Source organism: Artibeus jamaicensis, unplaced genomic scaffold, assembly GCF_021234435.1.
Source record: "Artibeus jamaicensis isolate MK-2021 breed Jamaican fruit bat unplaced genomic scaffold, CSHL_Jam_final scaffold_474, whole genome shotgun sequence".
NCBI classification, from domain to species: domain Eukaryota; kingdom Metazoa; phylum Chordata; class Mammalia; order Chiroptera; family Phyllostomidae; genus Artibeus; species Artibeus jamaicensis.
Window position 1 is genome coordinate 15,951,163 of NW_026522046.1, and position 16,360 is coordinate 15,967,522.

The 16,360-nt window shown below is 42.3% G+C and overlaps 1 protein-coding gene across 8 annotated transcripts in view; it reads right to left on the reverse strand.

The window, feature by feature from the left end:
• FNDC3B (fibronectin type III domain containing 3B) overlaps positions 1-16,360 on the reverse strand; it is a 314,158-nt gene that overhangs the window by 65,348 nt on the left and 232,450 nt on the right. For all 8 annotated transcript variants that reach the window (XM_037137468.2, XM_037137471.2, XM_037137467.2 and 5 more), the window contains exons 10-11: positions 10,563-10,701; positions 7,365-7,418 (exon numbers count right to left, since the gene is read on the reverse strand). In XM_037137468.2, the coding sequence (XP_036993363.2) occupies positions 7,365-7,418; positions 10,563-10,701 (193 nt within the window). The remainder of the gene's footprint in view (positions 1-7,364; positions 7,419-10,562; positions 10,702-16,360) is intronic.

Below are 16,360 nucleotides of genomic sequence, written 5' to 3' on the forward strand. Positions count from 1 at the left end.
TAGCCTATGGCTGCTGGGTCCAGACACGAGCTGAGCAATTCTGGGCTGGGCACTCTTTGTAACAGGCATAGTTCAGTCTGTCAGAAACGGCAGAGATAAATCAAATAAAAAATAAGGTTGCGCCGGCCAACTGAACTGCTGCCAGGCTCGAAGATTTAGTCTGCTAGTACGTCTATATTTAGAAGTTGTTCCAGCACTGGCCGACCCCAGGCAACATCAAAGATAAATGTTGGCTTGAGAAATAAAAGAGCATGTATGTGCAGCATAACCATATATAAGAAGGGTTCATAACAGGGAGGTGGAGACACGCCACATCTGGGTGGATTCAGAAGGTCCTTGTGCCAAACCGCACTCTCTCCTCACTGATGCCTCTCGCTTTCCTGAGCACTCTGGCACAGAGGAACCTTCAAAGGTAGGAAAAGGGGCTGGGGCAGTTTGTGGTCCCAGGCTACTAAATAAATGCTGCATTTATTTCATCCCTGACACACTCATTTTTTTCTGGTAGTAAGAGAGGCTGAACTACCTGAAATAGGTAAGGGTGGCCAGGTTCTCTGACTTAGAACAAATGAACAATTTTTCTGTATATCCCTCCGAAGATGGTGGTTCATCAGATGTCCACTTCTTTGATAAGGTCAGTGTGTTGAGACTGTCCCAGTGAAGGGAGAGGAAAGGAACAAGGTAGTGATTTGGGAACAGGCACCCACACTGTTCCCGAGAGACGGCCGCGCTCAGCCCACCCACCTCGCCACAGCCCAAGCAGGCACAACAAACGCAAGCTGGTCAGTTGGGTGCCAAGGGCCAAGGTGGGTGTTTGGAATTTAGTCTCAGCCGGAAGCTCCTCACAAGTTCCACTGCCCAAACACATCCCTCACTGTGTGACAAATGATAAGCAGATGGAGAATCTGCTTCAGGTGTGCAGATGACGGGACTGAGGTCCTTGAGAGAGGGCTCTTTTTAACTCAGCTCTTTGCCTTAGGTTCCTGAGGACCTCTCAGAGTTGCTAAATCCTTCCTTCCGGGCCTAGTTTCCTTCCACAGGAGCTGGAGGGGAGGAAGCTTCTCCCCGCTCTCTGACAGCACTCGTGGGCGTGGTGGTGAAGGTCTGTGACGGGGCACAACGCTGCTGCTCTACCAGGCCACTGGTTCGGCTCAAGGCACTTGTGTGAAAGATGGTTTCTGATGGACAGGGCGCCAAACCAACCCGAGACCCCACTCTCCCATCTCCTTGAGGGCTGTCCCTGAGAATGACCAAGAGGGCACATGGACCCAGGCCATCCCGGTTTTCTCCACTGGATACGCAAAAGGCAGTGTGGCACCACAGACACAGCAACACCTGCATCATCCTCAGGGAGGCTCTGCTGAGCCCCTTTGTGACACCCAACTTGCTGTCTAACCTGAAAAGCCATGTGCAACTTCACTTGGGCAAAAAAAAAAGTTCTGCAAGATTAGCACTACTAACTAGTCAACACCTAAGTTAAACGGTTATCTGATTTATAAACTAGAGAGCACCTGTGTGGCCAGCTCAGTTCCTAAAGTGAGCAAGGCTGGCTGCTCCTGAACTAGGTGTCCCAGGAGTGACAATCTGGGGCCTGTGGCTTCTGCAACAGGACTGCCGGGCACCACCAGGCTTGCTAATGGCTCCCTGGGGGCATATGGGCTCCACCTGCCACCGGCCTTTTCTGCCCTCTCCGTTTCAAATTCCACACCCTTTGATTTCTATAGTATTCAATGTATTCATAGTCCACTGTATTTTACAGCTATATTGGGTCATTAGTCACCAGAGAAGCGAGATGGGAAATTCCTTTTTGGTCTAGCTGAGTCACATGTGAGGAACATTCTCAGGAACTCCACTAGTCTGTTCCCGCAAAGCTATTTTTCTGGTTCTTTCATATGTTCCCTGTGTGTCATGTCCGGAAACTAAGCTGATGGCAGTGAACATCTATATATAGCACTGTGTCTGGTTTTGTTCATTGCCAACCAGAGACACCGATCTCAGGGTTTCTGCTGGGCTCCCACCAGAAGAATGGCATGTTCCCTTCATTCAGTCCTTCACACTGCTCACCTCTTCCTGCCCCAGGTCTTACCTTGTGCTTAGGTGACATAACATACTCATCACACTGAGTCTCACTGAATCTTAATCTTCCTAGGAGATAAATGACATAATTTTTCAAGTGGAGAAGCTGAGGCTGGGAGGTTAAATTATTACACTTGCTTGACTAGTTAGACACAAAATGGAGACTACCGACTTGCACCTCTCCAGGTGAACACCACCTCGCCAACACAATCACCACATGGAGCCGCAGAGTCACAGGAAGATCTCAGGGCACGGGCATTTGCTGAGTAACCAGCTATGACAGCACCAGCTAGTGTTTCTGCACGTAGGACTTAAAACAACGTTTAAGAGTAGAACACATAACAAGTTAAGTTTCTATAAATACTTTCATTACTGAATGTATGTTTTCTAAAATGGAAAAGAAACTTCCTACTTGACCATGAAGTTTGCCTTTTACTCAAGTTTTCAAGGAAAAGGCCAGACCACCGTCCCTTAAAACAGACCGGGTAGGCATTTATGTGTAAATCAATCCAGAGGTTTGTAATTCCTTTTCCCAAAAGCCCATCCTTGCTCTAGAGGCCTGTAGGTCCTCATCCTTCCCTCTCAGCTTCTTCTAGAGAAAAACTCCCACCTCCATCATGTCATCCAGCAGAAAAGCAGGGAGAGGCCAACTTAGATTGGAAGGGTGTCCGAGAAGGGGGGCGGGGCAGGTTGGCGGGGTGGGTGGGGTCAGGGGAGCCCAAGGAGCAGTGAACTGTAAGCACCACCTCCCCGAGAAACCAACCCGGCATTTAAGCATTGTTTTGCTGTTAAAATGGTAAGAAGATTTTCTCCTACTCACAATTCTGGATTAAACAAAAACTCAATTTATAAAAGAGTTTTTGTTGTTATTTCTTGTTTTTTAAATCAGCACTAGGTGTAATGCTCAAATCTAGCAGATGAAGAAAACCAAAATAAGGTTGCAGACCTGCTTTCTGCCAGTCTCCAGAATAACGCTGACTTGTAAATTAAACGTGGGGGAGGGGCACGTGATGATCAGAAAGAAACTGAAATGTAATGATGACTCATTCGATCTTCAAGCAGAAACCCACTTTGACACTGGCCTCCTGCTTTGCTGCTCATATGGGGAGTCTCCTGGAGGAGCAAAACTTCAAGGCCAGACTGCAGGTTCCAGGGCTCTACATACTTCAACTCATCTGGGCCAGCACGTGTGGGGACGTGGCCAGCCGAGGCCACACCTTTCCAAGTTATGAGAACTGATCTGTTTCAGGGGAAAATGGAAACTTATGGCCATAGCTGAAAAGCCAAAGACACCTGCACGTTCCATTTTTACTTGCTCATTACCATCTCAGAGTCACAGTTACTTCCCACATTGATTTAAAAACGAAGGGATTGCCTAGTTACAATTATTAACAGAGATAAGTAGACAGCTAACCCTTTTGAAGAACAGTGAGTGAGTGATTTCTAAGTGAATTCTACAGAACAGTGATGTGACAGCAATGGCAATGTGTTTAGGAGATGGCGTAGCAGCTTTCTCTTGTGCTGTAATGTCTCTGTTTTCTGTTCCCCATTAGGGCCACACCTGCCTTCAGGGACCATAGCTATTGAGTCGGTTGGCTCTTCCCAAGGTCTCAGCCCAGCAGCCCCAGTCCTAGAAGAAACAAAGGCCAGGCACTCGCTGGCCTCTCTGCTGCTGCTCTTTCATTCACGGAGGTCATCTTCTAAGAGGCTTGAGAGCTGGTGATGCCTGTACTTTAATTTATGAACACTTGCAATATTTAACACTAATTGTTTTACTGGAATGGTGGCTGAACACTGACCAAAAGAATAAAATATACTGGGAACTCTAGTGCTGTTATGTTGTGATAAAAATATGGTCACACCAGACACTGGCGGCGGCACGTACAGGGATGAGAGCACCGCACCTCGAGCTGTAATTCTCGGACCAGGGGCTGGAGCAGTAACAGGCAGCATGCGACTCACGAGCACATCCTCCCTGAGACTCTGAGTAGGACCCACCTCCCTGTCGGGTGGACATTTGCTCCTGTGTGCACCCTACACTTTTGCTGCCCTGTAACTGTGTTCTTTCACCTCCCCAAAAGACAGAGGCTATGGGTGTATGGCTGGGACAAATGTCCTGGGAGGCGAGAGCCCTGGCTCTGGGGAGTGACACCAGCGAAACACTCCCTTCCACTCTCCTGCCCCAGCAGACTCCACTAGGGCCGGGCCCAGAAAACACCCCTCGTACCAGGCACACCTGGCTTCGGAAGACTACCAGAAGAGTTCCATGTGTTCACACTTTCTGAGGGTCTCTGTTCATATATTTGCTTTTCTTCTTTGAAGCCAAGGCCTGAACAGCATGGGAATGTAGAACCAATGCAGGTGAGCCGCCCCCAGGAGGCTGATCCCCAGCTTAGCCACAAATTTTAGAAACACAGGGCATCAGACTATTCATCAGAAACTTTACTCCTGAAAGACAGGATGGGCAGGAGTGAACTGGTTACTGTTGCTAGTATTCTCATTGCCAGGAAACCCAATGGTACAATTTTTAATCTTTTTAGGGAGACCAGAAAGGAGGGAGATACAACATAATGCAAATAAGCTACTGGATGGAAGCTTATTTGACAGATAAATTTGATGGAAATTTTTGGAAAAATATTTGGGAGCATGTGGTTAAGTTTAGAAAAATATGAGAAGCACATGGTTAAGTTTGTTTCTTTATCTGTCCAAAAGTATAGAAAGATAGCACGACATTAGCTTTTTTAGCCATTAGCATAAGGACATCACCTGGGCCCTGTCACAGATCCCTCACAGGACAGTGAACAGTGTTCCTATGCATGTCTATGAACTGACAGGTACGCTCCAGAGATGCAGAAATTATTAATCAACAGACCGAACAACCGTGAAAAGGATCCCCAAAATGTTCTCTTGTCAGGAAGGACCATCCTAGTAACCAGGTTTGAGAGAGTGTAAGTGACACTAGTGTAGACAAGCTGAGGGGCTGAGGACCAGAGAAGTCAAGGGACCGGTTTAAAACTTGGAGCAGAACCCACACCTTCCAGTCACAGTGTCCTTCCATCACTCTGTTTCTAAGGGGACTAGACAGAGTTCAGGGTCAGAATTTGGGGGAAAGGTGAGTATCATGCTGGAGAATGTAAAAGGATTTCTGTGAACAAAAGGCCTAAGGTAGGTGAGCACTAATTAACCTGCATCTCCAATAAGGCTCATCAGCAGGAATTACTAGGTGGGAGAGAAAAAAGAGAGGAAAGAGAAAGGTGGGAGAATTAAGAAGGATATAAGGAAAAGATGGGAGGAGAGCAAGTAGGGGAAAGAGAGGAGAAGGCCCCAAAACAAAACACTTAATATTTTGTGGTCACTAGTCTATCGTGGGTCCTACTGATTACAAATGGTCATCAGAAATAGTTTCTCCATTTCGCCCGAGGCTGTGGTGCATCTCCTCCCGTACTATGCCAGGGCACTTCGCACTCAAATTCAAAAGGAAGGAAGTCAACACCTGAGTCATCGGTACCATTTCCTGTAGCACCTGGGTTTTCCTTGGAGGATGATCAACTTCTTTGACATGACTTATGAGGTAGAGAAGCAGCAAAAAAACAGAGGGGAAGGAGAGAAACACATACAGTTGCTTTTTTGCACTGCCCTGAGAAGATATCTGAAATGAAAAGAAGCCTTCTCTTTAGTGGTAAACTCTACCTCCATATAAAACCTCAAAAAATGAGAGAAAACACTAGGTCAGTGCAATAAAGCAACACACTGAAACAGACTTCTGTTCCGCTTGCACTCCTCCTTCAGCAGGAAGAGCAGAGGGGAGATGTTACCTCTGCGCCCCAGGGCAGCTGGGTTCCTCTCCAGCTTCCCTGACTGCCTATGAAAATCTCTTCCCACAAGGGCCATAGAGGTGGTTTCACTTTCCAGTTGAGCCACCTTAAATGAAAGCCACCTAATCTGTAAAACCTACCGGTTACGTCTGAGATTTCACCAGTCTGTACATAGAAACCATTCAGAAGGACCCTAAGAACAAAAGGTCGTTGTCTTTGGTAACTTGGGACTCTAGCTGTTCAGATGCAACCCAGATGGGAAAACACGCTCCTGCAGAAAGTGATGAAGGGCACCTTCTTTCACATCAAAATTTCATCAAGAAAACGTCATCGAATTTTCATTTTATATTTGGTTAAAACATGTTTTACGTATTCGATAGGTTACTTTTTGCCTAAACCTAAGCCTGTGTTCTAAATTTTTCATTCCCCTGAATTTCAAGATTAGTTAACATGTTTCTCCCTTAATTCCACATTTTCTTTTCTTAAAATCCTTAGTCTATTTGCTCAATCACCAAAAAATAGACTAAAGCCAGGGTAAATGAATGAACAGAATTAAGATCCACAGGTAACAAAAAGTACAGGTGCTTTTCAGAAACGGAAGTCCCCTACATTGTTTCCTTCCCGAGATTCTGTCTGTAGCTTAACGAGACCAGAAATGCACTTGGTCACCATTCAGCCCAGAGCTGCCTCAGAACAGGGAGACTCCACCATGAAGACCCTTCCAAAGGCCTCGGGGGACAGAAACAGCCAATGGGGGCACACCTGTTTCAGGATATTCTAGCCTGCAGGTTGACCACACGTGGTAGAGTGAGACCTCCAGGTGCTGCCCTGCTCCCCCACAGACAGCACCCAACAGTGCAACACCACCATGCGAGGTGGCGTTCGAACCCAAAAAGGAAAACCAAACTGCGCTTCCCAAGCCGTGGGTGGTTTAACTTTTCAAAACCATTTATGCAGATCACATTGAGCAGGAAATGACAATTTTTAATACTAATTAATGAATGGCTAGACACTGGGAACTCCAAAATAATTAAGATGATATATTTTCCTTCAGTAGCATTTCTTGCAAATATATATGTTCTAATGTACAACTCCTTTTTAAAAAAAAAACTTCACTTGAGGATATGATTATAGCTTTTAGAGAGAGAAACATCAATCAGTTATGGGCCCTGACTGGGGACTGACCCACAACCTAGGTATGTGCCCTGACCTGCAATCAAACCCATGACCTTCTGGTGAATGAACTGATGCTCCAAGCAACTGAGATGCCCAGCCAGGGTTTAATGCACAATTCTTTATGCTACTTCAATGCATATTCATTTTTTAGTCAATAACTATTGGCTTAAATATTTCTCTACTTACATTCTTTTTTCCGTGTTTAGCACATCTTAAAAAAGAATAAAAAAATAAAATGGTATTTGTTCAGGAATTTTACTTTTGAAATGGTGTTTTAGATGAATATGAAAACACACTTACCTCATCCCATTCCAAAAGGTAGTTGGTGATTTTTGAGCCATTGTCAACTGGTGCCTAAAAAATAAGAGGAGAAGGAATTAGAGAAAGTTGTTCACAGACGTAAGTAATGAGCTACCCACTTGGTTCAAACGTAATGTCTATGTTAGTTCTATTCTATAACCCTGGACAGTCCTATATTTCCTTGGTCAAACATTATCAGAAACCAATTTTAATAAAATTCAACTGTAAAGAAAGTCATCCACTATTAATGAATCAGTATCACAAAGAGCCAAACCTGCCTTCCCTACCCCCTCTGCCTTTACACCTTTATCTTCTGGGGAAAAAACCTGTAAGAGGCAACTGAAGTTGAAGAGCAGAGGAGAAATCAGGCAGCTAAGAAACACCAGCACTGCTTGGCGTCTGCCAGGATGGAGCTGACCCAGCTAGGCTCAGAGTTAAGAATCTGCATTTTTGGGGCATTAAGATCCCCCCAACTATTTTTAAGCAAAAATGAGGAAAAATGGGATCCTCTGACTAGATTACCAGAGATTATTAGACCTTTATAAATTACCGAAAAAAAGGATCATTTGCCTCTTAAGAGCATGCTGAGATCTGCTTCACTGAGAAAACAAGCTTTGGACAATGGGCGGGGGAGCGGAAGACTTTTGGGAAAAGAGTGTCTTGCAGAGTTAGACCTGCCAGAGGGGAGCGCAGCACTGGAGTCCCTTTATAGCACTGGGGGAGTAGGGAGTAGGGAGGAGGAAGGGGAGATGAGATGAGGGAGGGAGGGAGGGAGGGAGGGAGGGAGGGAGGGAGAAAAGGGAGGGCGAGCAGGAGAGAGGGGGAGAGAGAAGAAAACTTAAGAAGTGGGGGAGACAACCAAACAGGGACCATGTCCCCACTGCAAAAATGCATCTGGGCCTGGCTCCTCCTGGGGGGGCGGGGAGAACAGAACCCTGGAAACTGCCGTGTCCTGCCTCCAGCAAAGGGCAGTCTGGTCACCAGAGCCGGTCTGAAGCCCAGCTCAGTTGTTTGTCATATGTGGTCTGATGTTAGTAGCTTAATATCAATGTTTAATTTCTTGTTCCAAGAATAGATGTGTGTAATAAGTAACTGGAAGAATATATATAAATCAACTACTAAACTACCAGGACTTATAGGAAGCACTCAGTAAACAGCAGCTGTTGCTTTATTAGTGTTAATAAAACATCATCAGGGGCTCTGTAAATATTAGTTAAATTAATAAAGAAACTCTTCTTCCTTTCCTTTCTTCTTCCTTCTGAATCATATAATCTCTGAGTCCCCAAACTCAAATTCCAGGTGAGTTGGGTTCAGGCTGTTAAGTTCTATTGAACTGCAATTTTAGGCCTTTGTGGACTCTATTTGGGAGACACAAAGGGATACATTTAAAGTTCTAAATAATATAAACAAAGTTTTAGATGAAGAACCACTTTTAAAATAAGAAATGCTTTCACAATGGCTCATACTCCTACAGAGAAATTGTTTTTGAGCAGCGTCTTCTACAACACCCTGCCCAACCAGAGCTCCTCAACTGCCGACTCTGGTTTTCCCCCTCCCACCTGCTGCTGACTAACAAGAAGACATCAGAAGACCCGAGTCCCAGTGTCTTTGTGGAGTCAAGGTCAGGTGGGCAGCCAGAGCATGTCCCCTGTCTTCATGCCCCCAGCTAGAACACTGTGACCGGGAAATCCATTTAAGAACATTTAATCAAAAACTGATCTAAATTCAGAACTTTCAAGTTTGCACAGGACTGAATGGAACAGGAGGCTGTTTCTGATTCACAATTAAACAAAGAGAGAAAGAAAAGGTAAAACGTTTTCCTTCTAATAAGAAAACTTTTCCCTTAACTTGCTAGTCTGCCTGAAACCTGGACTGCATGTAGGTCCGAAGCAGAGTTCATATCAGTGATTCCCAACTTTAGGTTTATAATACCCTGAGGTCCCTCTGGTGTTCGTAAGAAGATTTCTTATATTTTCCAAACAAAATTAATGTTACTTCTTCCCTTAATTAAAGATATACTTAAATATGTATATGTGTAACTATAGAACACATTTTAAAAAGGATGTATATGCTCCACGAAATTAAACAATGATGACCGATTGGGTGTTAAAACTCTGAAAAGGTGGGGAATCACTGACCTGGATTATCCCTGGAAGCCAGGAAGGAAAATAAAATAGTTCAGATTCTAAGCCAGTTTAAACTTTGCCTTTGTCCAAATAACACCCGCAGTGCTGGCCACTGGCAATGACAGTGCAGCTGCCCACAGCAGAGGGGTCTGGAGAGGCCTGGGCTCTGCTGCCAGCCACTACCCTCAGCTGCTTTTGCCAGCTTCTGAGGTGAATCTGACCCTCTGGTACAGGAACAAAGAGACAAAATATTTCTTCACCAATGATGGATCTCATTAACCATCTTATTTCTTTCCCATATTAGTGTTCTACCCAAACACCGTAAATCTGTATTATCTCTATTTTTACAAACTTTACATTTTAAACTACATTTTAAGATATGTACATACAGAAATAATCACTATAAAGATTAATAACATAATCTACTATTTTCTTGCAAACACACAACTATGAGTGACTAATAAGTTCATGAAACACATTAAGAACCTCTCATTGGCAAGAATTATTTGTACCAGTAACATGAGACCTATTATATAATTTGGACTTTTAAAAAATAACTAGTAATCCTGACTGATTTAAGGCCTAAATAAGTAAAAACTAATGAAATCTTAATGTAGTTTAGAATACTAAATGTCCTAGGCAGTTTTAAATATTAAACATTTCAGAATCACCACTAAAAGAAGCCAACAGGGCTATGAACCTACAAAATGTTATCTATAAATTTACAAAATGCTTTTTACTAAGGTCCTCAAATGTTTGTTGAAATGAATTAGGAAGTGATGAAAACCATTAAAAAGTGATGGAATTTACTTATCTTAAATATTTATACCACTTAGAATGTATTGCTCATGAGCCTAAGAAATGTACCCAACTTCCTTGCAAACAGAGCTAAAGCGTGGTCTTGTAGTCCCCTCTCCAACCATTTACAGACATGGCAGCTTTTGGTACCACATTTATCTTCCATAGTTACTATGGAAAAAACCAAACATTATCACCAAACTGGAACAGTGCTAGATAAATGTTTCAAATGCCTAGAGACGTCCAACTCTTCCTGACACTTCGAGCTACCCACCTTCCATTGCAAGGTTAGTGAACTTTTGCTCCTGTGTGCCAGCTTGGGTGGGAACGGGCATTCGGGTGCGCAGCTGTGGGTGGTGAAGCTAACCGGCTCAGAGCAGGATCCCTTTACGGAATTGTACATGGCATACACCCTGAAAACAAAACAGACAAGTACAGTCAGTGGCGCTGGCCCATCACAGAAGAGCAGGGCTTTCCACGGCGGCACAGATTTTCTAACGCAGTGCACACATGACTCTTGTTGTTATCTGCTGCCCTAATTACAGTCAGCAGTTTCAGGGGATACTCCCCTCCAACGCCCCCCACAACAGGGAACGTGCCACAGTGTGTTCTCTACATCTGCTAATGGTAAGAAAAAACCAGTTCCATTTAAGATAGGCGAGGTCTACTGACTGAAGAAGACTATGCTGAATACCTTTAATCCCCAGAAAGGTCTCCAAATATATATTCTAAAAAACAACCTGTCACTCTCCAGTTGACTTGGTCTGAGAAATGGCTAAAGGTAAAGAGTTGGTGAAAGAAGCAGAGATGAGAGTCAGAGGCTGGAGAGGCAGGAGTCACACTGCACATGTTCAGGCAGAAATATGGACATTTCCTACATGGAAACATGCTTCCCACTGCTGATTGCACCTCCCTCTATTCAGCAAAAACAATGTTCAGGTACAGTTTACCCATGTGAAGATTTAACTCCTACACTTGCTGCCAAGATTAAAGATGTACTCTGCACATTAAAATGCCTGGCCCAACACTGAACATATGTGTTCATATGTGCCTGATAACTCCAGAGAAGCTGTGAAGAAAAATGTGCTATTATGAAACTACTCTCCTTTCAAACAGCATAAAATAAAATTACGTTGATTTTTACTGTCCTACTTTCTACTTTTCCATTTTTTATATTGAGCATTAAAAAAAATTGAAAACATATTCTTTGAAAAAGACAACAAAGAAATCTTTGCTGCCTAAAAGCAATGCAAGAATTAAGATTTGGAGTTTAAAAATACCCATCAAGTTCTTAATTCTTACAACTGAAAGGTGAAGTACATTCCCCAGGGCTACATGGCTAGTAAAGCTGCACCAGCCGCACTCAGTTGCAGAAGTCTAACCGCTGCGCTGTCCTGCCTGCTGCGCTTCCTCATCCTGCGATGGATGTCTCTCTGAACACCCACAATCCATTTCCCCTCCCTCTTCCAGTGAACAACAGCCAAAGAAAACTATGGAAAGTGCATCCTAATTAGCTGTGTGATTTTCAAAATCTTTTCTCCTCAAGGTCCATCACAAAAGATCTACGGAGGCCATCTGAGTCAAAAAACAGTGTGGGGCAAAAGTAGGGTTGCAATTGTGAGTATGCAACGCACAGTTTATTCTTGTATTGTTGTCTATTCATTATTGTATTATTTCCCATACAAACAACTAAACTTACTTTGGTCCCATCCTGTATTAGTAAAATCAGAAAGGTAAACACATATTTACTAGATATTGGAGTCACTTGCCTTCTGGGAGGATATCTACCGAGACACTGACCCAACAAAGAATGCTTACCACTAGGATGCTCTCCATCTGACGTGATAAAAGAAATGTTTTTTTTTTGCATAAGTAGACACATGATAATATAAAACTGAATGGCAGATCTGGCAAGATCATTTCCATGTACTAGGACAGGTGACTTAAAATGTATCATAGAATGTTCTTGACAAGAGAAGGGTTCCAGCCTGAACTTCAGATCAGAATTCTCCACCTGGTGGTTTATAGGCTGCAGCTGACCCAAAATATGGGGGGAAGGGTGACATAAAATAGTGTTTTTAAATATCAGAGCTACCTGTGAATGGATATAGGCAATAATCATCACAAAAGAGATAAGCAGACATTATGCATTCCTAATGAAAGATTACAAACACTGTCAAAATCCTTGCCAGAAAACCCAAACCCGTATTTGATGAAGCCTCTTCATCACTTTATAGAAAACACAGAGAGAACATATTAAACAACACAACAGGGATGCAATCAGCCTGCTTCACACTGCAGAAAATTCCACAGGAACAGAAAGGAAATTATTCCAACAAATAAACTGCAGAGAGAAAAAAGAGATGGAGGGAAAACCTATAGATTGAAAGAAATTTGCAAGATATCAGCCACACAGAATATTTATACCATGTTTGAATTCCAATTACAACACATTGAAAGAAAACAAAACCTTCATTTTCAGGACAGCTGAAGAAATAAAAACAGTCTCTGGATTTTAAAGACATCAAGAAATTTACTATTCTCCATTTTGAATGGGTATGTGAAAATAGTAATGTGGTTTGCAGGTGAATTAATATGATGTCTAGACTTTATTTCAAAATACCTGCATGGTGAGTAGGGGGAGATAAGGACGCCAAGAAAATAAGAGGTTGGGTGACGGGTATGTGACAGTTTATTCAAACTACTGTCTATTTTTTTACTATACCTGAAATTTTCTGAAGTAAAAAGCCAATGATAAAAAAAAATCTGATATTTCTCATTTTAAAAAAGAAACCCCTGGCTTTTCTTAAAAACTAGAAGTTCTAGCAACACTGAGCCACACACCTGCAAGGCAGTACTTAGATAAAACTGAGAGCACTTCCCTCCAGATGGGGCAGACGTGGCCCAGGTCAGAGAATTCCCCACCTGCCACTGTCTCCTCCGCACAGAGACTGTGTTTCAGCTGCCTTTTACCCCACCTGCTTCTCAGTGTGCAAGCACTAGGCATTTGTGAATGACACTCTAGTAGAACACTTCCTAAATGTTCACGAACACAGATGACACCAAAGATCCACCCAGACAACAGAGCAGAGGAAAAGGAGGCAGGGAAAGGGCCTGCAAAGTACTCTCTGACCACAGTTGGTGATCTGGGGAGATCTGGACTCAGTCAATTTGTTTTTCCTTTTTAATGAGATTCTTGGAGTCAGAAACCCACACTTATTAGGCCAGAGAAGCACGAGTGATGGGAGCTCCTGGCAACCAGGTTGGGGGATGGCAGTTGGGATAAAAGTGCCCGAGGGCAGAAGCAAACTTTTGAGGTAGTTGAAGGTGGCCAGTGCTATGGGCCACAGGGAGTTATTTTCCTTGTCTTTACACTCAAAGCAGTGTTCAAATCAGTGTGTTTAAATTAGGAGTCAATGACTTCTACAAAGTAAACGAGATCCATTTCACATGGCAATATAAATGTGCTGCATACAGTATCTAAAATGTGACATGATATTTAAATATCATGATTATATCTGTCATTCAACACTGTTTAGTACAGACAGCAACTAGTAGTTTTTACCACTTTTATATAAAAGAAAATTCTCTGGGAATGATGCTGTATTTTCAGGAATGTTGCAATTGTGTTTTCACATGATGGTGATGTGTTTTCTTTAAATAGCATGTGACAGGAAGATCTGTGAAGCATAGTTAGTTTCCTAGGTTAAGTCAAGTCAGCAAAAAATTAAGTTCCTTTTTCATTTATCCCAGCAAAGAAAAATACATTTTTCTAACAATATAATTAGTTTTGTGTTAGGTTTTCACATTTGTTTCAGTTTAAATGCTGACTGTTTATGGAACAGGTGCTCTAAGAATTTCAGAAATTTGCTTCCAGATTCCTCCAGAACATCTGTAACATACTACGAGCCACAGCTGCTGGTCGATAACATGTATTTCATAACTCTGCTCAAAGCTGGTGAACCATATTTCTGGAAATGTTTCATTTCTTTTGAAACATAATTTTTCTGGGAAATGTTATTACATGATATCATCTCTGGGAAACTTCTTTGCCAAACTGTTTATGCCAATGACTGGAAAACTGCTTCAAATTTCATCATGAAATTGCTATCCACTCCATCATTCAAATTCCTGATTATCCCATCATTGACAAAAATATAAATTCTTGACTCCCACAGTAAAATGGTTATTTCAATACCTGTATTAAGTATAAAACTACCAATTAAAAAGAAATACGCTTTTTGTTGTATATTCATAAATATATGTATAAATAAGTGAATGTATAAATGCTTATATACAGCAACTTACACTTTTCTATGTATTATAAAATGTTTGTATGTGTGTGCATATATATATTGGCTTTTTCTCACCCCTCCTTCTCAATGCGCACACACACACACTTTCTCTTATGCACTCACACACAAGGTTTTGTATTGGTGGTACTATACAGTACATAATACAACATCCCACATGAAAGCACCGAATATGTGTACTATGACAACTACAAATTGATTCCTTTTGAACAGTAAGCAATATGAAACCAAAAAGAGCAATGTGTTTAAGAACTGGATAACAAATATAGAAGTGATGACTTTAATAAAAATGTAAGCCAACACCCAAGGCCTAACATTCTGAAAATCAACATAATAGAGGAGCATTAATTTGCTCAATCACCAGGATAATAAAAAGAATAATAGTTGAATAGATGGATAGGCAATGACATACAAAAATTCACAGAAAAAGTGAGAAAGAAAAAAAACCTTAAAACGTGAAATGTCTTAGGATATAATTGCCCATGTGGACTTTGGCCTAAATGCCATGACAAGTGCCAATCTAAACAGCCACAGACACATGTGGCGGTGCACCAGGCATGCCTCCCGTCTCTCAGTCGTTCACAGTAACAGTGAGAGGGCAAGAAGTTAGAGCTGTCACTGCCTAGAAACTGGTATCAACCACCAGACAGTTCAGTGACAGGACGCCACGGCTGGGAGACTGCAGCTCAGGAAAAAGGGTTACATACGTGATTGCTAAACTCTGACAACACTAACGTGCGGGATGAAAAAGGTGAAAACCAGAAAAGGCATTATATAAAGATATCAAGGAATCAGTGTGAAGGAGACAAAATCAGAACAGCAAAACCAAAAGCAACAAGAAATGTAAGAATGGAGACCCCAAGTGAGACTTCAGCAGATGACTTGAGAAAGAAACCTTTCGCTTTGCTGAAGAGTGATCCCAATGAAGCCTTCTGCGTGCCTTCATCAGAGTGTGCAAAACTGGAAGGAAAATGGAGGAGGCCAAAATAAACATGTCCATTGTCATTACTGGCTCCACAGACGTCTGCTAGGGCGACAGTTGCTAAATTGGTAATATATAAACCAATAAAAACGGCAATGAATATAACTGCTCCTTTTGCAGCTGTATAGTAATGGAATTCTTTTGTAGCTTCTGTTATGGAAATTTTGTGGGCAATTTATTTCCACATGGCCTTTGGAGGCCTTATAGGTGACTATTACATGTAAACCTATATTTGACACTATTGTGTTTGATAAAAGTTTACATGCCTGGAACAAAAACTTTGGGAACGTTAATTTAACTGAACCATAAAAAAAGGGGACTTTGTTTCTTTTTGTCAGTGCCAAGCATGGTCTATCTTTACCCCAATAAAATAGTGAGTGATATGGTCAGACTATTCACAGGCTCAGAGAACCTACATCATGAAGTCATTTTTCTTTTCAGAGTGTGGGAAACTTGCAACAACCTTGGAAAAACAAAACAAACAAAAAAACACATTTATACACTCGACGGGTTTACAATGAATTTGCATATTTTGTTCTCACACCATCTTTTTGAGGCTGGTACCATTATTTTCTTCACTTTGTGAATGAGAAAACAAGGCCATGGTTGTGTCAATGGCTTGCCTAAGCATACTACCTTTACTAAGTGACCAAGCCATTAACCCCAAATTCCAAGCTCTTTCCATTAGATATCAAGGTGCCTTGCCAAAGTGATTCAAGGCAGAGAAAGAAGCTGAACCTAAGTAAGAGCTGGAAGTGTTAAGACTCTTCTCTAGAT